This window comes from Cucurbita pepo, chromosome 4 (assembly GCF_057944985.1).
Source record: "Cucurbita pepo subsp. pepo isolate OVF chromosome 4, ASM5794498v1, whole genome shotgun sequence".
NCBI lineage: Eukaryota > Viridiplantae > Streptophyta > Magnoliopsida > Cucurbitales > Cucurbitaceae > Cucurbita > Cucurbita pepo.
The window spans coordinates 11,318,274-11,339,148 of NC_141801.1; the positions used below are offsets into that span (position 1 = coordinate 11,318,274).

A 20,875-nucleotide genomic window follows, 5' to 3' on the forward strand; every position below is an offset into this window, starting at 1 on the left:
ATTGTTTAGAAAACTAGAATAATGAAAGTTTTAAAAAGCATTTAAAATTAGTGGGGAAGAAAGTAATATAATAGATTAGAAGTTAATTATAATGATAACTAGTCACATCTCTCTGTAATATAGTTTGAGTCATTTTAATCTTGGTTATACATGATTTTGACGAACGACTATATATTATATATTGATATAACAAAAATAGAATGAGTTGGACGGGACAAATATGATCGAAACATGGCTATAAAAATGAGTCTTGGCGAAGAGCTTTCTTTTTCGTAATTTGCGTCAAATTTTACTAACATTTAAAAAAAAAAATATATATTAGGGCAGGGCAGGGCAGGGCAGGACATTCTTTCTCGCATCTTCAAAGGAATAACTGTTGGATATCAAATCAATTAATTTCATCTCTCTCTTCTGTCATATTTTTGTTTTACCAGTTTCTCTCTCCTCTGCCCTAAAATTTAGAGGGCACATCATATTTTAAATTAATTGACTTTCTTAAATTTAATGAAGTCTCTGGGCCCTACAACAGACTAGCTCTCTCTATCCAATGCCCAATCTGTACGGTTGTCAAGCATCTACAACTGCCTGCCCTTCTTCACTTTTCCCCTACCCAAATCCCCTTAATCAAACTAAACTCTCCCAACCTTCTTGTTAGACTTATTCAAATTCCTCGATAACGATTAACCGACTCAAACTCTAAAGGTTCAATTGAGTTCGATTTGAATTGGATTGAATTTTTCTGCTTCGTCCCTCTGGTCTCCATCTTGACTCAACTCGTAAGTAGTAGAAAGTTAAATTGTAAACCCTGTTTAATTCAAGCAGGTGCGCAACCCAACTAACAAAAAAATCTTAGGTTGATCTGAAACTTACCTCAACTCAACCCATGGACACTCCTATTCAACTACATGGTTAAATGTTTGAATTTCCATTTTTACGTGTTATATCAATATTTAAGTGCCATAATCTACCCGGAAACTATCTCGAAGAATCAAATTTTGATGGACGGTTTAACAACACAATAGGATGAATAACGAAAGTGAATTCCAAAAGAGAGTAAGGATTTTGACCACACATAATGCAAAGCCCCTTGATATCTCAAAGAGTGGGCTTTTGATAGCATATGGAATTACTTCACCAATACGTCGAGCTTCAAGCACTATCACAACACACAAAAAGCAACAGAAAACAAACAAAAACTAAAACTTTTATCATACAAAATCTCCCTTAATCGCCCAACCAAACCAAACCTAAAGATGCCTATGCCAATTCACCAAAGTATCAAACTTTGCTTTCCTCGTCATCATATATTCATCATCGTACCTTCCATCTTCGCCATGTGAAACTATACGCGTAATATTTACATTTTCATTTGCATCGAACTTTTCAAATTTTTATAAGATTTTGGTGTCCACAAGCCTTTAAAAGTTATTCGTTTTACGTTACCGTCATTGATAAATCATGTGTGTTGGTATCATTGCATGAGACTAGACGAGGACGATATCGAAATGTATTTCTATTTAGTTGATGTCGATGAAATTGTCGTACATATATCAAAAGAAATCGTTAACATTATATTGGTGTTAGAAATACTGAATCAAAGTTTTAAAAAATATTATTACCTAATTTTTTTTAATATATAATAAAAAAAAAAACCAGCCATATTATTAGTTGTATGTTTATGAATGAAGATAATATATAAAGGTTTCACATTTCATGTATAGGCACATCATCCATCACATGGTCCATGAGCTTGAGGCCCACTTAATTAAAAGCCCAATAAAGTTGGCCCATGAACGACATCGATTGGACAGTCTTTGTGCTGGGCTAATCGTGTAGAGCTAATTGGGCTTACAGAATGAGCATAAACGCCATCTGCGCTCATACTAAAGCCCAGATCTGACAATCCACAAGTGGTGTTGATGGTATGGTGAAATAAATGGACCCGTCTAGATCCGACCATGCACCTCTTTTCAGGTTTAGTGTCTTCACTTATATGGCTCTAATTTCATTTATAACGGTCTAAGGCCACTACTAATAAATATTGTTCGTTTTAGTATAGCCGTGAGTCTCGTAATTTTAAAACTTATTTACTAGAGAGAGGTTTTCCCATCCTTATAATAAATGTTTCATTATTTTCTACAACTACAGCGGATGTGGGATCTAACAACAGGGCTTGAACGGCTAATAATTTCTTTTTAATTTTAAAGTTGTTAGAATTGAACAAATATATATATTATGGTAACGGCTCAAAATGGACAATATCTATTAATAATAGACGTAGACTATTAGAATATAATATAATTTAATAAGATATATAAAATAAATTAAGATGATTCATAATAATAATTAATAATATGATGGGAGTTATGTTTTTTTTCTCCTAAAACAATAATTATTAGTATTTCCAAATGAATTATATTTCAATAAAGAATGATATAATTTGATTATTTGATTATTTATTTATTTAGAAGAGAAAAAAGTTTATAGGGTGAGAAAGAGCGAAGTAATTTTAAGATGAAAAAAAAAAAAAAAATGTTAATCTGATATTGGATAAAGAATGTTAAAGGGAATTAGGTAACGTAGGAAGATTGTAGGCATCAAAGTGGAATTGGTGAAAAGAAATCGGTTAGATGTAATGTGGAATTGGTGAAAAGAATTTTAGAGAGACGACATTCCTGTAATTTAGAATAGCAAAATAAGATCTGAAGGGTGACCGGGACGGGGTTGCATTGGCGCCATTGTCCAAGTCTGAGCGAGTTGCTGCTCAAAACTCAGCTCCGGTGATCTGCACTGCTTTTGTATTCATCAGAGATCCATTGCCTGGATTCGCCCGACCGAATGCTCCGCCTTCATCATCTTTCTCTTCCCTTCTCTCCGGGTTGGTAGTTTAACGCCGGCCAAAACAACCTCCCATTTTATTCTCCCATCCTACTTTGACCGGAATGAGGAGCCCCCGGTCATCGGTGCCACCGCCTCTTCCGATTCACTCCCCATCACAGCACCATGACTCTTGGGACTGCATGCTTCCGGGCCCTCCAAGCCGTAACAACTTCGGATCCGCCGACATCAGCCCCTCCGGTCTCCTTGCTTTCTCCTCCGGCAGTTCCGTCTCCATCGTTGATTCTCGTTCTATGCAGCTCATCACCGTCATTCCCATGCCTCCGCCGTCGACCACTACTAATTCTCTTTCCCCTTTTGTCACCTCTGTGCGGTGGACCCCTCTCCCCCTCCGCCATGAACTCCTCTCTACAGAGCCCTCCACCTCGCACCTTCATCTCGCCGCTGCCGATCGCCAAGGCCGCATTGCTCTCCTTGATTTCCGCCTCAAGTCCCCTACCGTCTGGTTCGATACTAGCGACTACAAATTCGGTGTTCAGGATATGTGCTGGGTGCGGTCTGGACCCGACTCCTTCCTCCTTGCTGCAATTCACGGAACCTCGGGTCTCTCCCTCTACAGTGTTGCCACCGCTCGATGTGTTTGGAAATACGATGCCTCCCCTGAATATTTGTCTTGCATCCGCAGCGATCCTTTCGATTCGCGCCATTTTTGCATAATTGGTCTCAAAGGGTTTCTTCTATCGGTTCAGGTCCTTGGCGCGAAGAAAAGTGATGTCATCATGAAGGAGCTACGGATTGGAGCTGACTGCACCGAGTTGCTGAAGCTAGAAAGGGACGCTGCTGCCGGATCGTCGTCGCCGGCCTCCGGCCTTTTTCCTCTTTACAATGCAAAATTTGCATTTTCGCCTCAGTGGAGGCATATTCTATTCGTAACATTTCCCAGGGAGTTGGTGGTTTACGACTTGCAGTATGAGACCACGCTTTTTAGTACCTCATTGCCTCGTGGGTGTGGTAAATTCCTTGATGTTTTACCGGATCCGAACAGTGAGTTGCTCTACTGTCCTCACCTGGATGGAAGGCTCAGTATCTGGCAGCGAAAAGAGTAAGTTCTCTTGTTGGGTATCTGCATGGTTTATTATGAAATGGTTGAATAACTTCAATGGTTTCCGTTTTTGAGTTTGGCATTTCACCACTGTAACTCATATTTGTTCCCATGTTTCGTGTAAATGTCATTATTATGTTGATGTTCAATTGCCTACCCATTTGCCAAAATTTCATGATAACTTATCCCCCTCGAATTGTATCTTGTGAATTTGCTCAATGTATGAACAAGTTTTGCAAAATCTAACTGCCATCCTGGATAGCTATCGAAGATGCTTAAATTCTGAGCATTTATAGGAATAGCTGCATAAATGCGATCGTAATGAAATTGTTTGTTATGTGTATGAAAAAATGTACTTAAGATGGGAGGTGATATTGTGGTGGGACTGGGAATGGATGTGGGTAACCGACTATGGACCCATAGGGAGGTCATATTGTACTTGAATGGACTTTTAAAACTTGTATGTTCTTAAGGATTGAATAATCTTTTTTGGTAAATTCAGACCTGTGCATACGTTCATATCTATTTAACTTTACTTTCATAAATTTGTTGAGGACTGTTTAGAAGTCTTGAGTGGAAAATGCACCCAGTTTTACTAAAATTTAAGTGCTCATGCCCATGGTTTTTTCTATCATAAATATTTATCATTTCTTTGTGCCTGCTGAAGGTAGGAATCAGATTTACAGGCTTGCATAATGGATTTGTTGGTGCATACAATTCTTTACTTCCAAGAATAGTAATACACACAAATGTTTCGCTTATTTTTGGACTTCTAGGAGAGAAACTTATATTTTTACTTACAGAGGTGAACAAGTGCACATAATGTCTGCAATGGAAGAGTTGCTGCCTTCTATTGGCACATCTGTTCCATCTCCTTCAGTTCTTGCTGTCGTCATCTGCCAGTCCGATTCCATCCTCCAAAATGTTGGCAAGCTTTGTTCTGATATACCTCATTCTCATTATCCTGATGGTGATGCAGATGCAGATATTGATACTCCATTTGATTTGTTTCATGAATCTCATTATGTCTCTTCAACACACTTGGTATCCATTTCTGATGATGGAAAAGTATGGAACTGGCTCGCAACTGCCGAAGGTGCTGAAGACACTCAGAAGGATGATGCAGGTGTGAGTACGAGCACTGTTATTGGTGAAGTACCAGCCTCAGACAGCAACACTGACCACTCGAATTCTTCTACCAATACATTTACTTCAGAAGGAGGCAAGCAACTAGATCGTGCCAGTACAAGTGGTGGTCGTCCACCTTCTGACATCAGTAAAGTGGATTTGTCTTTTAAGGTTTGTCTACGTATCTACAATTGCACTTTAAACTTTGCTTGTGTTTGTTAATGTACTTCTTAACCAGTTCAAGGCTGCAGCAATTTTATTATGAAAGTAAATTTCTTGGTATTTTCTTTAGCCAGAACAAACTTATGCAATGTTTACAAAATAAACCTCTTCAGCATACTACCCATTTAAATTAGGAAGATTGAGTTTCTTTGATGTTGTTTGTCCAGCTGCTCTTGGCAATAAACTTGAATTAATTAATTGTATACTGTTGACATTGAACACTGTTCAATAGATCATTCTATTGTTACAGGCCAATCAACTCTACACAGGATCTTATTGTACCGTACAGGGGTGGGTAGGGGTGGGGTGGGGTATAATAATCTTTGCTCGTTAGTCCAGTTGCCAAAACAACAAGTTGAAAATTTAATTGTTATTGTGGTTACATGTTCAAATATTGGTTGCAACCTATCTTATATACCAATATCTTATGCGTTTTTCAACATTCAATACTCCTGAGCTATTTGCATCATGCACACAAGGAGTAAATAACAAAACTCTTTGCTAGCAAAAAAAAAAAAAAAATGATGATGTGTTCCAACACGTTTTGAAGAATTCCAGGGAGAAATCGTCCAAACTAAAAAAAGTGTCCTTCAGGAAAACCCAAGATTTTCATCAGTTAGGAAATTTCTTTCTAATCATATAGGTCTCTCCGACCGAGAATTGTCTTTTCTAGTTATTACCTTCCACTAGAAGCCTCCAATGGTTTCCTCTGACCTTAGAAGCCTTAACTTCCTTCCAGATTAGATAGATGATAATGTCTTTTAAAGACGAATTCTGCCCCTTAATAAAAAAAAAAAAATGATGATGTGTTCCAACACGTTTTGAAGAATTCCAGGGAGAAATCGTCCAAACTAAAAAAAGTGTCTTTCAGGAAACCCCAAGATTTTCATCAGTTAGGAAATTTCTTTCTAATCATATAGGTCTCTCCGACCGAGAATTGTCTTTTCTAGTTATTACCTTCCACTAGAAGCCTCCAATGGTTTCCTCATCCTTATGCTTTTCCCCCTTTCTGGTAAGAAATAGCATGTGCTTTCTGTGTAAAACATCTTTAAAAAATTGACCACCTCAGTTTCTCTGTTAAAGGATTAACCCCTTCTTAGATGACTTCCTCCTTTCCTTTTGCAATTTTTAAGGGTCTAGGAGATGCAAAATATTGTACTTAATACAAGAATAAGAGCGTTGCTTGCAGGAAACTTGTTGACATGGATGCAGGTTGTGTTTTAATTGGATGAAATTAGCTTTTTCAGTTGTCTCATGTGGCATATCAGATATTTTGATGTGCTGAATTAGGCTAGAAGTTAAATCTGTCTAGCTTTTTGCACCAAATTGGACTGCAAATGTAGCATGTGTTTTGTTTAATGTTTTTTAATCTGCGTAATTAGTTTTGCTGTTGCTTATTTTTTAATTGAATCAGGAAATATGCACCTGCTTACTGTTAAATCATTGATGCAGATCAACTTAGTTGGTCAGCTTCAGCTTCTTTCTTCTGCAATAACGATGTTGGCAGTGCCATCTCCATCATTAATAGCTACATTAGCTCGTAAGTTTCATGACTAAGCTCGTGTAAATGCAAATACATGTTACCCACGTATTAATGCAGAGTTATAATACCATTTTTATGAGATTTAAAAGGTGGTTCCAATTCAATTGAATGAGCTGGTTGTTTTTAGTTTGAACAAATTAATTAGCCTGGTTTCTTATTTAAGGTGGAGGAAACCATCCTGCTGTTGCCGTACCATTGGTTGCTTTAGGGACTCAAAGTGGAACAATTGATGTCATTGATGTTTCTGCCAATTCTGTTGCATCTTCGTTTTCTGTACATAATAGCACTGTTAGAGGTTTACGGTGGCTAGGGAATTCCAGATTGGTGTCGTTTTCTTACAGTCAGGTATATACTTTAGCATATTCGTTTTCTTTACATAATAGCATTGTTAGAGGTTTACGGTGGCTAGGGAATTCCAGATTGGTGTCGTTTTCTTACAGTCAGGTATATACTTTAGCATGTTGTTAATATTTTGAGTTTTGATCTATTTCTTTCCAGACTTATGATACAATGCATTACGTTCAGTGTTTTTCTGCTTGTATGTTTGCGTTATATCCCATCTTTGTACCCAAGTGCACTGGATTCTCATTAAAGAAGACGCAAAAATCAATTTATGCCCAGTTTAGGGTTGTATAAATTAAAATCCTAAATTTTCAAAAGTGTGTCAATTTACACCTCTGTTTGGCATGAGGAACGTATGTTTTTACACTTGTGGAGTGTTGTAATATATCAATGAAACCTATAAACTTTTATACAATTGATTCACTTATGAAAGGAGTTCCATTGCTACAACTAGGAGTTTACAATTGGTTCACTTACAAAAGTTTAGGAGTATTATTGCTAGAATTATAAGTCCCCATATGTTTAAATTAACGTTTGAAAAACGAAATCTAACCGAGTGTAAATTGATACACTTATGAAAGTTCACGGTTTTCATTGATACAATTATTAGTTTAGAATTTTAATTGATACAACCTCAAAACTTTAAAGGTATAAACTGATTTATGCCCCCAAAAAAATGCAACCTTTTTATTATCCTATGCCTGTTTACATTTTTTATTTTATTATACAATTCAAAAGTAACATGCACTACTCTTGTGAACTCAGGTGAATGAAAAAACTGGAGGTTTCATTAATCGTCTTGTTGTGACCTGTCTTAGAAGTGGCTTTAATAGAACCTTCCGTGTTTTGCAAAAGCCAGAGCGTGCTCCCATCAGAGCTTTAAGGGCTTCTTCATCTGGAAGGTTGACCTTGATCTCCCATTTTGCCTGTTATGTTTAATATAATGATTTTTCTTAAGGCGGGCTAAAAGAGTTCTCCAATTAACCTCTCCCCTCCCCTCCCCTCTCAAACCTCAGTTCCGACCATCAAACCTTCCTCTCTTGTTCTCGCTTCACCTTAGGTCCTTTTCCTGAACCCTAATTGTGCCGCCTCCTCACCTTTTGCTACCCTAATCCTCTCCCCCTCTCTAACCTCCAACTTCATCCCTGTCTGCCTTGACCTAGGCTAGGCCTTCAATGTCTTTCCCATCTGTTGTTCCTCACCCATTCCTCACGGTTCCTTCAACCTCTCCGCCTTTGTCCATTTACCCTCTTTTCTTCTTTTTCCTTTCTATTTTTCTTCTCTTTCTCTCACTTCCCAACCTCTCTTCCTTCCCCGCCCCACACCACCTTGCTGTTGACTGCAACCACTACCTGCCCTCTTACTATTGTCTGCATTTTCTTCATTCAGCCTCCCACCCTTCAGTTCTCCTAGTTTGTGTTATTCTTGTAGGTTTTTCCTATCAAGATTTCATTATTCAAAGTTGATTGATTTGCATTTTTTGCTTCAATTGAAGTGTTGAGTTGTTGCATATGTAATATTGATTTCCGCATTGTGTGTGAAAATAATGAGTTTTTCATGGAAAATGTGAACAATCAGAAGACTATCCTTTTGAGGCTGCTTCTTATGCTGGTCCGAATGCTCTATGGTTGAGCTCTTGCAAATTCCAGTTACTCGTTTTTTCGTAAAAAATTTAGAGAGGATTTCGGAACCATTCAACTGTCTAAATTTTGTTCATCATTGGCTGGCATTATGACTATACTATTTGGCATTCCTCAAGGGGAAGAATGCTTTTCCGAGTTCCTGTTGGTTTTGACAAGAAAGGATGACTTGTATTTTGGGAAATGATAAGAGATTTTATCTTTAAACTCTAGGAGATGAAGTTTTAGTGTTCGACTCTTCTCATTAGTCTAAGAAAGCTGCAACACCACAAGAAGAATAGGTGAAAAGAAAGCAATCCTCTAGTAGTTATATAGACGTGATTAGATAAAATCCATGCCACTTTCAAAGTCTGGGCTTTTTAAAAGCATTGACGCTGAGGCTTATTCCTTTTGGATAACGAAAGAGAAGGAAGTAGTAGATTTGAATCTCAATTCCCTCTTGGTTGTTTCTAGGACGCTTGTTCACAAATCTTGAAAAGAGGTGCGAATCACTTTAGAAGATTATTTTCAGTCCAAAATTTTATTAAATCCATTCATGGATGATGAGACTTCGGTAAAGATTGATGATGGGTTTTCTGTAATGTTTTGATGTGGAGACTTATTGGTATTCTTCATTTGAAAATTGAGCATTGGGCCAACATGAAACACTCCCACCTGTAGTTTATAAGGAGCTATGGAGGATGGATCTCTTTAAAGAATTTACCATTGCCATATTGGAAACGTTCTTTCTTTGAAGTAATAGGGCAGCACTTCGGTGGTCTGGTAAGCATTTCCTCCCAAACAATTAATCTCGTTGATTGTTTAGCAGTTGTAATAAAAGTAGAGGAAAATATTTGTGGATTCATTCTAGTAGAAATTGAAATTAAGGACGGTAATATTAGAAAAATTTTCCTCCATTTTGGAGATATTGTTGCATTAAACCGTTCTACCACAATAAACTTTAATCATTGTATTTTATCCATTGAAGTCTTTTCAAATTCAGTGTATAAGAGAATTAATTTGGTAATGGAAGACAAAGGGTTCACTTCCACAAACAAAGATGATTTGATGGTAGGGGTTCATGGTTTAAAGCACTCAGAAAGTGCATGATAAGATCAATATCTCATGTGGACTTGGCTCTAAGCAACAATAATTATGTGTATAACAACCCAATCCACTGCTAGTAGATATTGTCCGTTTTGGCCCGTTACATATCGCCATTAGCCTCGCGGTTTTTAAAACGTGTCTATTAGGAAGAGGTTTCCACACCCTTATAAGAAATGCTTCGTTCCCCTCTCTAACCAATGTGAAATCTTACAATAAAGCGCGCCTACTATGGATAGGTTTCCACACCCTTATAAGAAATGCTTCGTTCCCCTCCAATTGATGTGAGATCTCACAATCTACCCCTCCTGAGGTTTTAACGTCCTCACTGTGTGCCTGACTTTGATACCATTTGTGACTGCCAAGCCCACCGCTAGTAGATATAGTCTGCTTTGACTCGTTACAGATCGTCGTTAGCTGCACGGTTTTAAAATGCGTCTACTAGGGAGAGATTTCCACACCATTATAAGGAATTCTTTGTTCCCCTCTCTAACCAATGTGGGATCTCACAATCCATCCCCACTGGGGGCTCAACGTCCTCGCTGGCACACCCCCCGTTGTCTGGCTTTGATACCATTTGCAAACGGTTCAAGTCCACCGCTAGTAGATATTATCCGCTTCGGCCAGTTACGTATCGCCACCAGCCTCACGGTTTTAAAGTGCGTCTATTAGGAAGAGGTTTCCACACCCTTATAAAGAATGTTTTGTTCCCCTCCCTAACCAATGTGGGACATGAAGCTTTCCTCTAGAAGAAGTTTCTGCATTTTGAGCCGGAGTGGGAGCTCTTTATTGCTGATTTTTGGCTGTATTTTTTGTTTGCTTTGCTAGTTGTTTTTCATTGTTTTATCCTCTTGTATTTTTAGGTTTATTTCTTCTTGTCTCATCTTTTCTCTGTATTGCTGATTTTTGGCTGTATTTTTTGTTTGCTTTGCTAGTTATTTTTCATTGTTTTATCGTCTTGTATTTTTAGGTTTATTTCTTCTTGTCTTATCTTTTTTCGTTCCCATTGGGAACTTGTATCCTTGAACTCCTTCCTTTCCATATATCAATGAAAAGTCATTTATGGTTAATATATGTATAAAGGAACATATTTTTGAATTTTTTAAAAAATATAATGTCTTTTTCTTACACTACTATTTGTTTCTGAATTCTGGGGCAAGATACATTTGCTTCTGTCCGTCATAGATAATTTTAATGAATCTATTTTTAGATAGTGTTATGTAAGAGTAAGGACATAGGTGAATCAAACTCTCCCCATACACCCTCATGTTGTTGCATGAAATTTAAGCAACGCTACTTGCAGCTTTATTCCAGTTATAAATCTTCTTTCCTTTTTATGCTAATTAATTCTAGGTATCTTCTAATCCTGTTTCGAGATGCTCCGGTTGAAGTTTGGGCAATGACAAAGACTCCTATCATGGTAAATTTACTTTCACAAACACTATCCATTTTCATTTATGCTTCATAACTTTTATTATTAATAATATTCTCACAGTTTGGTTTTGAAGGAAGAATTAGACTTTTTATTCAGTTTCTTAACTGTCTAATTATCCTAATGTTTTGATTCAAGCAATTGGATAGTTTTTTGTAATCTTGTTTGGCATTAGTGTGGAGAGATGACTTATCTTCCCTTATTTATTTATTTATTTATTCAAGCAATTGGATAGTTTTTTATAAGCTTTTTTTCCCCTTTGACTATACCCCCAACTAGAAGCAGTAAACTGTACACTTTTATAAAATTAAAAAAAAAAAAAAAAAAAAAAAGAAAAGAAAGAAGAAGACTTGTCCTTAAAGATCCTCTGATTTCTTTCCTGCCAAACATGCTCCCTTACTGCGCCAGAACACAAAATGTTGATCCTTTTTGGGCATTTTTCCACCCTGAATAAACTTCTAGGAGACATCTATCTATGGAACTTGGAAAACAACCACTCACTCACCCCAAAGATATTCATGATGGAGAACCAACCATTGGCAGCAAAATGGGAAGGCAGAAGCAAATGATCCTTATCTTCCCTGATTTTTAACTAATTTTATTTGAATAAATTCTTCTTATTCAATCATTGGCATCGGTTGTGGTTCTTAAAAAAAAAAAAAAAAAAAGAATACAATTTCCAGTAATTTCAAAGCCTTCATTTCTTGTACCAGGACTCCTATTTTAGTGTTTCTCAATGACCAGCGTCATTTTTCAGACATCCACCCTAGCAGTAGAAGGAATTTCTTGTCTTCAGTCTATAGTGTTCTTTTCGTGCTTGCTGTTGATTTTGCGTGAATTATCTTGATCACATTTTGAAACTTCTCACTGCTGCCCTTTTCAAAAGAAATAATTGCAAGAAGAGGTAATGTTTTGTCCATGTCTATATTGTGTTACACAAATTTTGAAAATTATTCTGGTTACTTTGTGTAGAAGGAATGGGCTGGTTGGAAAATTTTATTAACCTGCTGAAATATAATAATCATTTTGCTAATATCGTTAAATGCATGATACACCTACTCATGATATTTTCTATCTCCATGTAGCTTAGATCGTTAGCTCTTCCATTTACAGTTTTGGAATGGACGCTTCCAACAGTTCCACGATCTGTTGCAGAGCGTACAACAATGACAGCGGATACTGTATCTTCACCCACCAAGGCATCATTATCTGATTCTAGTAAGCTCGTTATCTTGCAACTTCTCACTGCTTCATCATCAAAAGAATGAATTGGTTCTTCCACAACTAATACATACATATATTTAGTCTCTTGGATGGCTTAACTTACTTTAATCGTGTTAGACTTGGGCTTATGCTTGCTACATGTGAAACCATTTTTTTGTATCAGAGACACCAAACTCAGAGGGTAATCAAGATGAAACGTCTGAAAGTTTTTCTTTTGCCCTGGTAAATGGTGCGCTTGGAGTGTTTGAAGTTCATGGGCGAAGAATTCGGGACTTCAGGTACAATTCCTTCCGAATATCATGGAGTATAATAGAAATCTAGGTCATGAAAAATACTTGGATTTCATATATATAGAATACGTGGCAAGTTTCAAATCCAAACAGTAAATATATATTGTGTGATAATTTATAAAGATTTATGAGAATTTATTTTTAGGAGATGAGCATGAAGGAGTTTGATAAATGAAATGCTTACGCTTATAGGGTTTTTTTGCTTCTGCGAGAGTCATCCAACTTTCATTATAGGAATTAGAATGAGATTTTTTTTTCTGAAAAAGGAATAAGAAAATATTATTTAAACCGTAGTCTAATTGAAAAAAAATAATAATCAGAAAACATCGTTTAAACCATACTCTAATTGATTTAATAATCTATGGGTCTATTTGACTTTCATTCAAATTCTATTAAGATAAAAAGTGAGCTGATGTAGTAAGATGATAATACAAAATAACTGTACACTTTCATAGAGATATAAGGTGCCATACTAGGATTTCATTTCCCAATACAGCAATGTTGCATTTTATTCGCTCATACAATTTCAGATGAATTAAACTCATACTAATTAAATTTAAGTGTCCTGCTTTGTCGGTTGGTTTTTAACAGTAACTTAGAGACTAACGTACATTGTTGTCACCTAAACTTCCAAATCTGCATCTTCATTAGAAATGGTTGTTTTTGAAGTCAAGGGCTTGTATGGAAACTGAGATCCCTTTCTTGTAATTATAGCTTTATGAATCTTATGACCAATTGCAAGTGGTTTTTATAATCCATTGGATAGGTTCTCCTTTTGTAATTTCATGTCATCAAACGAAATGTTATGTTCCCTACCTAAGAGCATTTATTAAATTTTCCCTATAGTCAAATGTTAATCACTGATATGGAGTTTTCTCTGAAAAAACTCATTGTCGTTTGTGTATCATGAACTGTGAGGTCTGTCTTATTGAATGAAATTGGTTACCATCCAAATGATAAAAACTCTCATAAAGATTTCACCTTACATGCCTGTAGACCCAAATGGCCCTCATCTTCATTCGTTTCATCTGATGGATTAATTACAGCCATGGCCTACCGCTTGCCACATGTGGTATGTTTCACCCATTATTTAATAATATAAAATTTTGTCAGTTACTTTAGATCATGGGTGATAAAATCTTGATCACTCTAACTTGGACATTTTTCAGGTCATGGGTGATAAAACTGGTAACATTCGCTGGTGGGATGTAACAACTGGACATTCTTCATCTTTTAACACACACAGAGAAGGAATCAGGCGAATCAAATTTTCCCCTGTAGTTTCCGGGGACCACAGCAGAGGACGTATAGCTGTTCTTTTTTATGATAATACATTTTCTATATTTGATCTTGTAAGTTTTATTTATTAACTTTAAATTTCAATTTGATTTTGTAGTTTTTAAACTGCTATACATTTTCCTGCTCATTCAACCCATTTGAATCATTTAGTTCAAATTTATCAGCTTTAGAGTGCTTATTCTCTTGAATATTAGGTATGTGGAACTGCATGCTTGCCTTCTTCCACGGTGTCATACAATGGATAATTTGGAGGGATTTTCTGTTATTGATTAAAACGCCATACATACTTTTTGCTGGCAGGATTCACAGGATCCCTTGGCTAATTCCATTTTGCAACATCAATTTCCAGGGACCCTTGTATTGGAACTTGATTGGTTACCTCTACGAATAGATAGAAAAGATCCTCTAGTTTTATGTATTGCAGGAGCTGATAGTAGCTTTCGTCTTGTTGAGATCATAATGTAAGTACTGGAGTTCCTTTTGAATCTTTGAAATTTAGTATTTGAATTATTTAATTTCTTGTTGTTGGTAATTTTCATGTATGATTTTATTTAAAAATCAATGATCTATTTACTCGATAAAATTATGTCAAGATTGCTCGTCTCCTTCACCTCTGTTTTAATTGGCTGTTTATTCAAAAGTTGTCTGTCTGTCCTGTTAAAAATAAAAACTTAGAAATCTAAGATTTATTTGATTAATGTTGTTGTTACTTGCATCCATGCACTATGAAATATCTTCCTTTTAAAATACAATTTCATTGACGTATGAAATTTATAAAATGGATGAGAGATTAAAAGGGAAGCATAGCTGTATGAAGTAAATAGAGTAGACAATTTACACCAAGAAAATAGCATAATAAACAACAAGGTCAAAGAGCACTTCAAAAGAAGTGTACTAATCTCAAATCACATTGTTATTGTGCCATCAAGCTTTTTGTCATGCCGTTTTGGTTCTTATCCATATGCAATTATTGGGTCTCTCTCTCTTTTTTTTCTTCTTCTGATGCACAGTATATTAGTGGAAAGAGAAAAGCTCATTCAATCTACAAGTAACAAACCATCGGCTTAAGTATTAAACAACACCCTAGGTGTCTGGTATATGAAACTGTCTTAAAAGTTATTTGACCTCTTAGGTGTTGTGAGCCTGCTACCCTGCTTACTATTTTTTTTAAAGCCATATGGTTTAAACGCTATCCTAGTTTGCGCTTTTGTAACCCTTATTTTATGCAGTAATGAAAAGAAGCATGGCTATGGACCCAAGACAGTTAGGGAAAGATTTCGGCCAATGCCTATATGTTCTCCTATGTTACTTCCCACTCCACATGCGTTGGTAATTATTTTTCATTTATTATTCTCATCACGTACACCTTATGCATCTTCACAATCTCTTGATGTTATATGAAAAATGAAACTTCAATTTTTTCTTCAGTCAATTCTTTTTCATTGCATTTTGAGCAGGTTCTAGTTTTTGCAATGAATGATGCATTTGTAGGGAATAGAGATGTAGATTGAAGTGTAAAAAGTAAATAACCCATATTAAATGCAGATTTTGGAATATGGGACCAAACTTATACGTGTTGAGTGAACTCATGTTAATTTTATTCACTACAGGCATTACGGATGATCTTGCAGTTAGGTGTAAAGCCCTCCTGGTTAAGTAAGAGACCTCAACTCATGTCTGGATTTTCTGCAGCTGGTGGTGACCTTCGGAGTCACATGATTGATTTACCACCTGTTGGTGACTCTGTGGTGCCAGAAATGCTTCTCAAGGTTCTTGATCCTTATCGTATCGAAGGTTGTATTCTGCCCCATATGTTGTTCTCATGACCAATGGCCCTGAAAACTCTCGTCTCTTCTTTCTGAATATATGATGATATTCATTATTCTCACCAATTCTCAATGTTTTAATGCAAAAGGTTGCATCCTTGATGATGCGAGGGCAAAATTATATTCAAAGTTAGTACATAAAGGCTCTGCTTTGAGGTTTGCCTTTGCTGCTGCAATTTTTGGCGAATCATCTGAAGCCCTCTTTTGGCTACAGTTGCCTAGTGCTCTCAATCATCTGATGAATAAGTTAGCCAATAAATCTCACCAGAGAGGCAAATCCTCTGCATCTAATGTGGATCTTGATGAAGCTTCAATGCTGAATAGGATATCCTCAAAGGGAAAATCAGTGCCAAGAACTGGGAAGAAAAAAGCATTTGTAGATCTCTTGCTTATTTGTTTTTTTATTTATTTATTTATAATTATTGTTTATTTTAGGGTAAAAAAATCAAGTTCCATTGCTAGAATTCTTAACTAGCAAATAATTTTTTCCATTAAGAATCATCCATCACTCGTACTCTTTTTATTTGAAAGCTTATAGAAACTTTAGATGATCTTTTTCGAAATTCTCCCTTTTTTCATTATTGCTGATGATTTGGCTTTCGATGTTGCAGGGTCAAGGCCAACTTATGGCAATGGCTTTCAAACAAGAAGAGTTATGGGAAAGTGCAAATGAACGCATTCCTTGGCATGAAAAATTGGATGGGGAAGAGGTTAATCAAAATCGTGTGCATGAGTAAGTTTGGCTCAACTCCGTTCTGTCTATCTACACTTTTTAGTGTTTTGTGTTTGCATAGATATGAAAACTTATCCTACCTGACTGCACACAATTGGCTGCTGCTGTTCCAAAATTTAACATGTGAATGCACAATGTTGCTATTAGTTTGTAAACAACTCGGTCTCTGCTTTTGACTTGCACACAATATTTTGCCAACAGCTTGGTTGCGTAGGAAAATATTTTTCTCTTAAAAGAACATATTTGAAAATTTAAATTACGTAAATAAATTTAGCTAACGGGACTGAAGTAATGTAGCTTCCTTGCAATGTTTTGGGTTGGTGTGGATCCTTCCTTAAGATTGTAGGGCTATGATGAAGCATTGAGGGTCCATTAAAGGAGGTTCATAGTATTGTTCATTTCAATGTCCCTTTGAGTTTTACAGTGTCAGTGACTTTTTTCTCCCTTAATTTTCTATTACTAACAAGTGGAGCATCTTTTTGTTGGGTTCGACTTGTGAAGTACATCCTTTAGTTTCTTCCTAAAAGTTAAAAATTTAAAATAAAATAAAATAAAAACTAAAAAGTGGGCTTTGGGCATTGAGGTTCATTAAGGGTGTTTCACTTTGAAGCGAGGCACCTAGGGGGCTTTTCTAGGAAGCATGCTGGTACTCTTTTCAAAACAAGATTCAATGAATTTGTTTTCTTTTTGAACGAGGAAAAAAGGTATTGTTTGCAAATGGTTGCCATGAACTCCATTTCCTATCCAAAAGCCTTGGCAAAATCACTTTAAGCCTAGGCCTTAAACGGTCAACAACCAGCAGACAAAACAGAGAGGAGGATCCCCTTAACTAATTCCCTCGATCTCTAGATTTTTCCACTCAGGTATCCGTGATAAATTAGCTTTAGAAAGACATTTTCTTATCCATTGCCTCTGAAATCTGCCTTAAGCGACCTTTGGCTTTAAGATTAGCATCCAAGACGTTCTGATCTGCTTATTAGTTATCATAAGTCCTCTCCAAGTTATAATCAGGTCCTTCTATTTCCTTTTTGTCGTTTCCCACCCGTCAATATATCAGGTAAAAATCTACTATCTGGCTGTTTCGACAAAAGGCTGCCTCAAATTCTATTTTCATACTTCCACTCATCAATATTCTTGCCAACAATTCCGTCCGTCAAAGTTTAAGTAAAGAATATAAACTCCTAACTCTTTACTTTTTCCTGATGGCACCTCTACCATTTTGTACTACAAGAAGAGTCTGTTAGGCTGATTCCTCTGCTTTTTACATAAAACTCTCATGATCTTCACACGTGTTTGCACACACACACACACACATATATGTTCATCTTTCATTAATGGAAATTTTCTAATGTAGTGAACAATAACTCTGGTTGTTTGCATATTTCACGTGTGCCTTACTAGTAGAACTTATCCTACTACATAACACTCAAATCTAGATAATTAAGATTGTTTGATGCAATCGAGCATCAAAAGAGTCTAAAAGTAAGAATACCCGGGTCTTTCTCCTATTCAAAAGTATGCTAATGCTAGAGATTGGCCTCCAAAATTTAACCCACTAATCCAAGTACTAACACATGCACACGAACTAGCTAACATGCTACTTAACAATCCAAGTACTAACCAATTCACAACTAACAGACTAAAACGAACACAAACTAAATGTTACAACTAATTGCTACGTTGTTGAGAAATTGCTACTCTTTATCTGTTGATCCTCCAAGAATACTTTATAATTTGGCTATAAGTTTTTTAGTTCAAAATAAGCTCTCTTTTTCTGCTTCTACTTGCTTGAACGATTGTTTGGCCAGACTATAGTCTACATCAGTTTTATAGTCAATTGGAGCTATCAGGAATAACCGCTTAGTAATGCATGAGGCCACTTGTTGGTTTCAGCCTTTGGAACTCTCTTTGCAATTGAGTTGATCTGTTCAGTGTCCTCACACTTTATTTTATTCCTTCTACAGAATTCAATCTGCATTACCTTCGCCTTTCTAACTGTCTTTATCATTAGGCTTGTATCTGTTGGAAACTTAGAAGCCACTGTTAGTTTACTGCTTTCCACTCCTCCAGAGAGCTCTTACTTCTATGCAAATGCTCTACGTGCCGTTGCACTTTCTTCAGCTGTGTCAAAATCGCTTTTAGAACTGGCTGTCAAGGTATGCTTAATTGAATAGATTAAATTCGGATGCTTGAAGAACTTGGAACTTGTCAAGATCATACCCTTCTGCCGTTAGGTTGTTGCTGCCAACATGGTGAGAACTGACCGGTCACTGTCTGGAACTCATCTTCTCTGCGCTGTAGGAAAATATCAAGAAGCTTGTTCTCAGGTTTAATATATCATGATGTCTTCTCATGTTTTATTTTATCATAATCAAGTTCTCTTCCAATTCAGACGTATTTCATGTATGGAACAATTTTTTAGGATTAGAAGTTTGAGTTGGGAAGAGGTTTTCGATTTAGTCAAATTCTGCAACTTGTGTGGGGTGGTCGAATCTCTCTCTTAATGTGAATTTTCTTTTTCTTTTTTTGGTGAACTTAGTAAATGCTAGGACACTATTTCTTAAAATAGATAATTCGATCATGATGTTATTGTTAATTTTATGATTTTTTTGGGGGGGCTCGATTCCTATAATGGCATTGGCTCTTACAGCTTCAAGATGCTGGATGCTGGACGGATGCTGCAACTTTAGCTGCGACACATTTAAAAGGATCTGATTATGCTAGGTAGCTTCTTTGTTGCTAAACTTACAAGATTTCCATATTTATCTTTTTTGCATATATGTTGCATCTGTTTTCTGTAACTTCTTTTGTTGGCTTCATTAGTATGATCTCTGCTGCATCACTTTGCCCCAAGGCTCTTTTCTTTGTTGCCTGAGATGCCTTAAATGATAAATTAACTCAGTTTTAAGGAAACGTTGTTGCTGTTAGTGGGATATCTCAAGACTAATACTCTAATACTATTATTTTTGTCGATTTCTCTGATTGGTTGTATATATGTTCTTCAGGGTGCTTCTAAGGTGGGCTAATCATGTCTTCCTTAGCGAACATAACATCTGGAGGTAGCATCATTTTTCTTCCCTGCTACATGTAGAGGTTTTCCTGCGACATAGAGTTCTGAAATGGCTCCTTTACAGGGCGCTGATATTGTACGTTGCAGCTGGTGCACTGCAAGAGGCACTGGCTGCACTTCGTGAATCGCAGCAACCTGATACTGCAGCCATGTTCGTCCTGGCTTGTCGAGAAATACATGCAGAATTCATCTCCAATTTAGAACATTCAGACGATGAGTCGGATTCTCGTTTTTTGAAGGAAAAACTCCTTAAGTTGCCCGGGTTGGACCCGGAAAACGAAGATGTTATCGCAGTCTGTGAATATTATGGACAATACCAGAGAAAACTGGTGCACCTCTGCATGGACTCCATGCCGTATTCTGACTGAAGACTGTGGGATTACTTCTCTCCAAGTCTGGTTTGATTAATTCATTCTTCAGGGAGTTATTTTATCGAGTACGTCCCTGAAATGAAACCACACAGAGTTTATATACGCCGAAATAACTGAAATTAGAAATGACTTCCATGAATCGAAGCTTAGTTGCAGAGAGCATCTTGGGAGTAATCTTTTGCCGGCCAGCTTTAAAGCTAAATCTGCAGAGGAAAGGGGTTCCAATGGTGCTGTATTATGATCTAGAAATCTTTGTAGAGGAGTTGTCAATAACGGTATTACTTCATTCAACAGAGGGAGGTTTTGCTTTCTTTTCCTCCCTCTCTTATCTTTTTTGTTTTTGTTTTCCCTCTTTGTATATAATAGCTTTTTGATAACATAAACGATTCATGAGAAGGATGCAATGGCTTGGCATCAGTTTGTTTGGTAGGAATCTTGGGTGTTCATGAATCCGACACACCCAACAGTGTTTTTTGTGTTTGTTTTACAGAAATATAGGACTGTAAAAGAAATCTCTTTTGATGTTCAAATGAATTTCACTGAGTTGGTTCTTTTTCTTGGAATTCTAAGTTCTCCATGATGTGGTCTTCCATCTATTATCCTATTTTAAGCTATGAATATGTTAAACCTTCCATCTTACGTCATAAATACTTCAAATTTCGATCCAGAAACTTTGAATTTGGGCGCTGTTAGATATTAACATTAAATATATTATATTATGTGTTAATAACT

At 36.5% G+C, this 20,875-nt stretch overlaps 1 protein-coding gene across 2 annotated transcripts; it reads left to right on the plus strand.

Moving 5' to 3' along the window:
- The first annotated feature begins 2,575 nt into the window (after positions 1-2,575).
- Positions 2,576-20,706, plus strand: LOC111793017 (uncharacterized). Of its 2 annotated transcripts, XM_023674683.2 has the most exons (20): positions 2,580-3,940; positions 4,744-5,239; positions 6,743-6,830; positions 6,997-7,178; positions 7,941-8,077; positions 11,252-11,318; positions 12,416-12,548; positions 12,718-12,832; positions 13,841-13,916; positions 14,014-14,196; positions 14,444-14,604; positions 15,373-15,472; positions 15,754-15,937; positions 16,059-16,345; positions 16,581-16,702; positions 18,714-18,858; positions 18,937-19,029; positions 19,353-19,426; positions 19,708-19,761; positions 19,837-20,706. In XM_023674683.2, exons 1-20 carry the CDS (start codon positions 2,943-2,945, stop codon positions 20,138-20,140), a joined length of 3,999 nt encoding a protein of 1,332 aa, XP_023530451.1. In that variant the 5' UTR covers positions 2,580-2,942; the 3' UTR covers positions 20,141-20,706. The 2 variants fall into 2 exon arrangements, 1 of the variants encoding a protein (XP_023530451.1); XR_015420625.1 differs by lacking the exons at positions 18,714-18,858; positions 18,937-19,029 and having other exon boundaries at positions 2,576-3,940; positions 19,837-19,921.
- Positions 20,707-20,875: the final 169 nt, after the last annotated feature.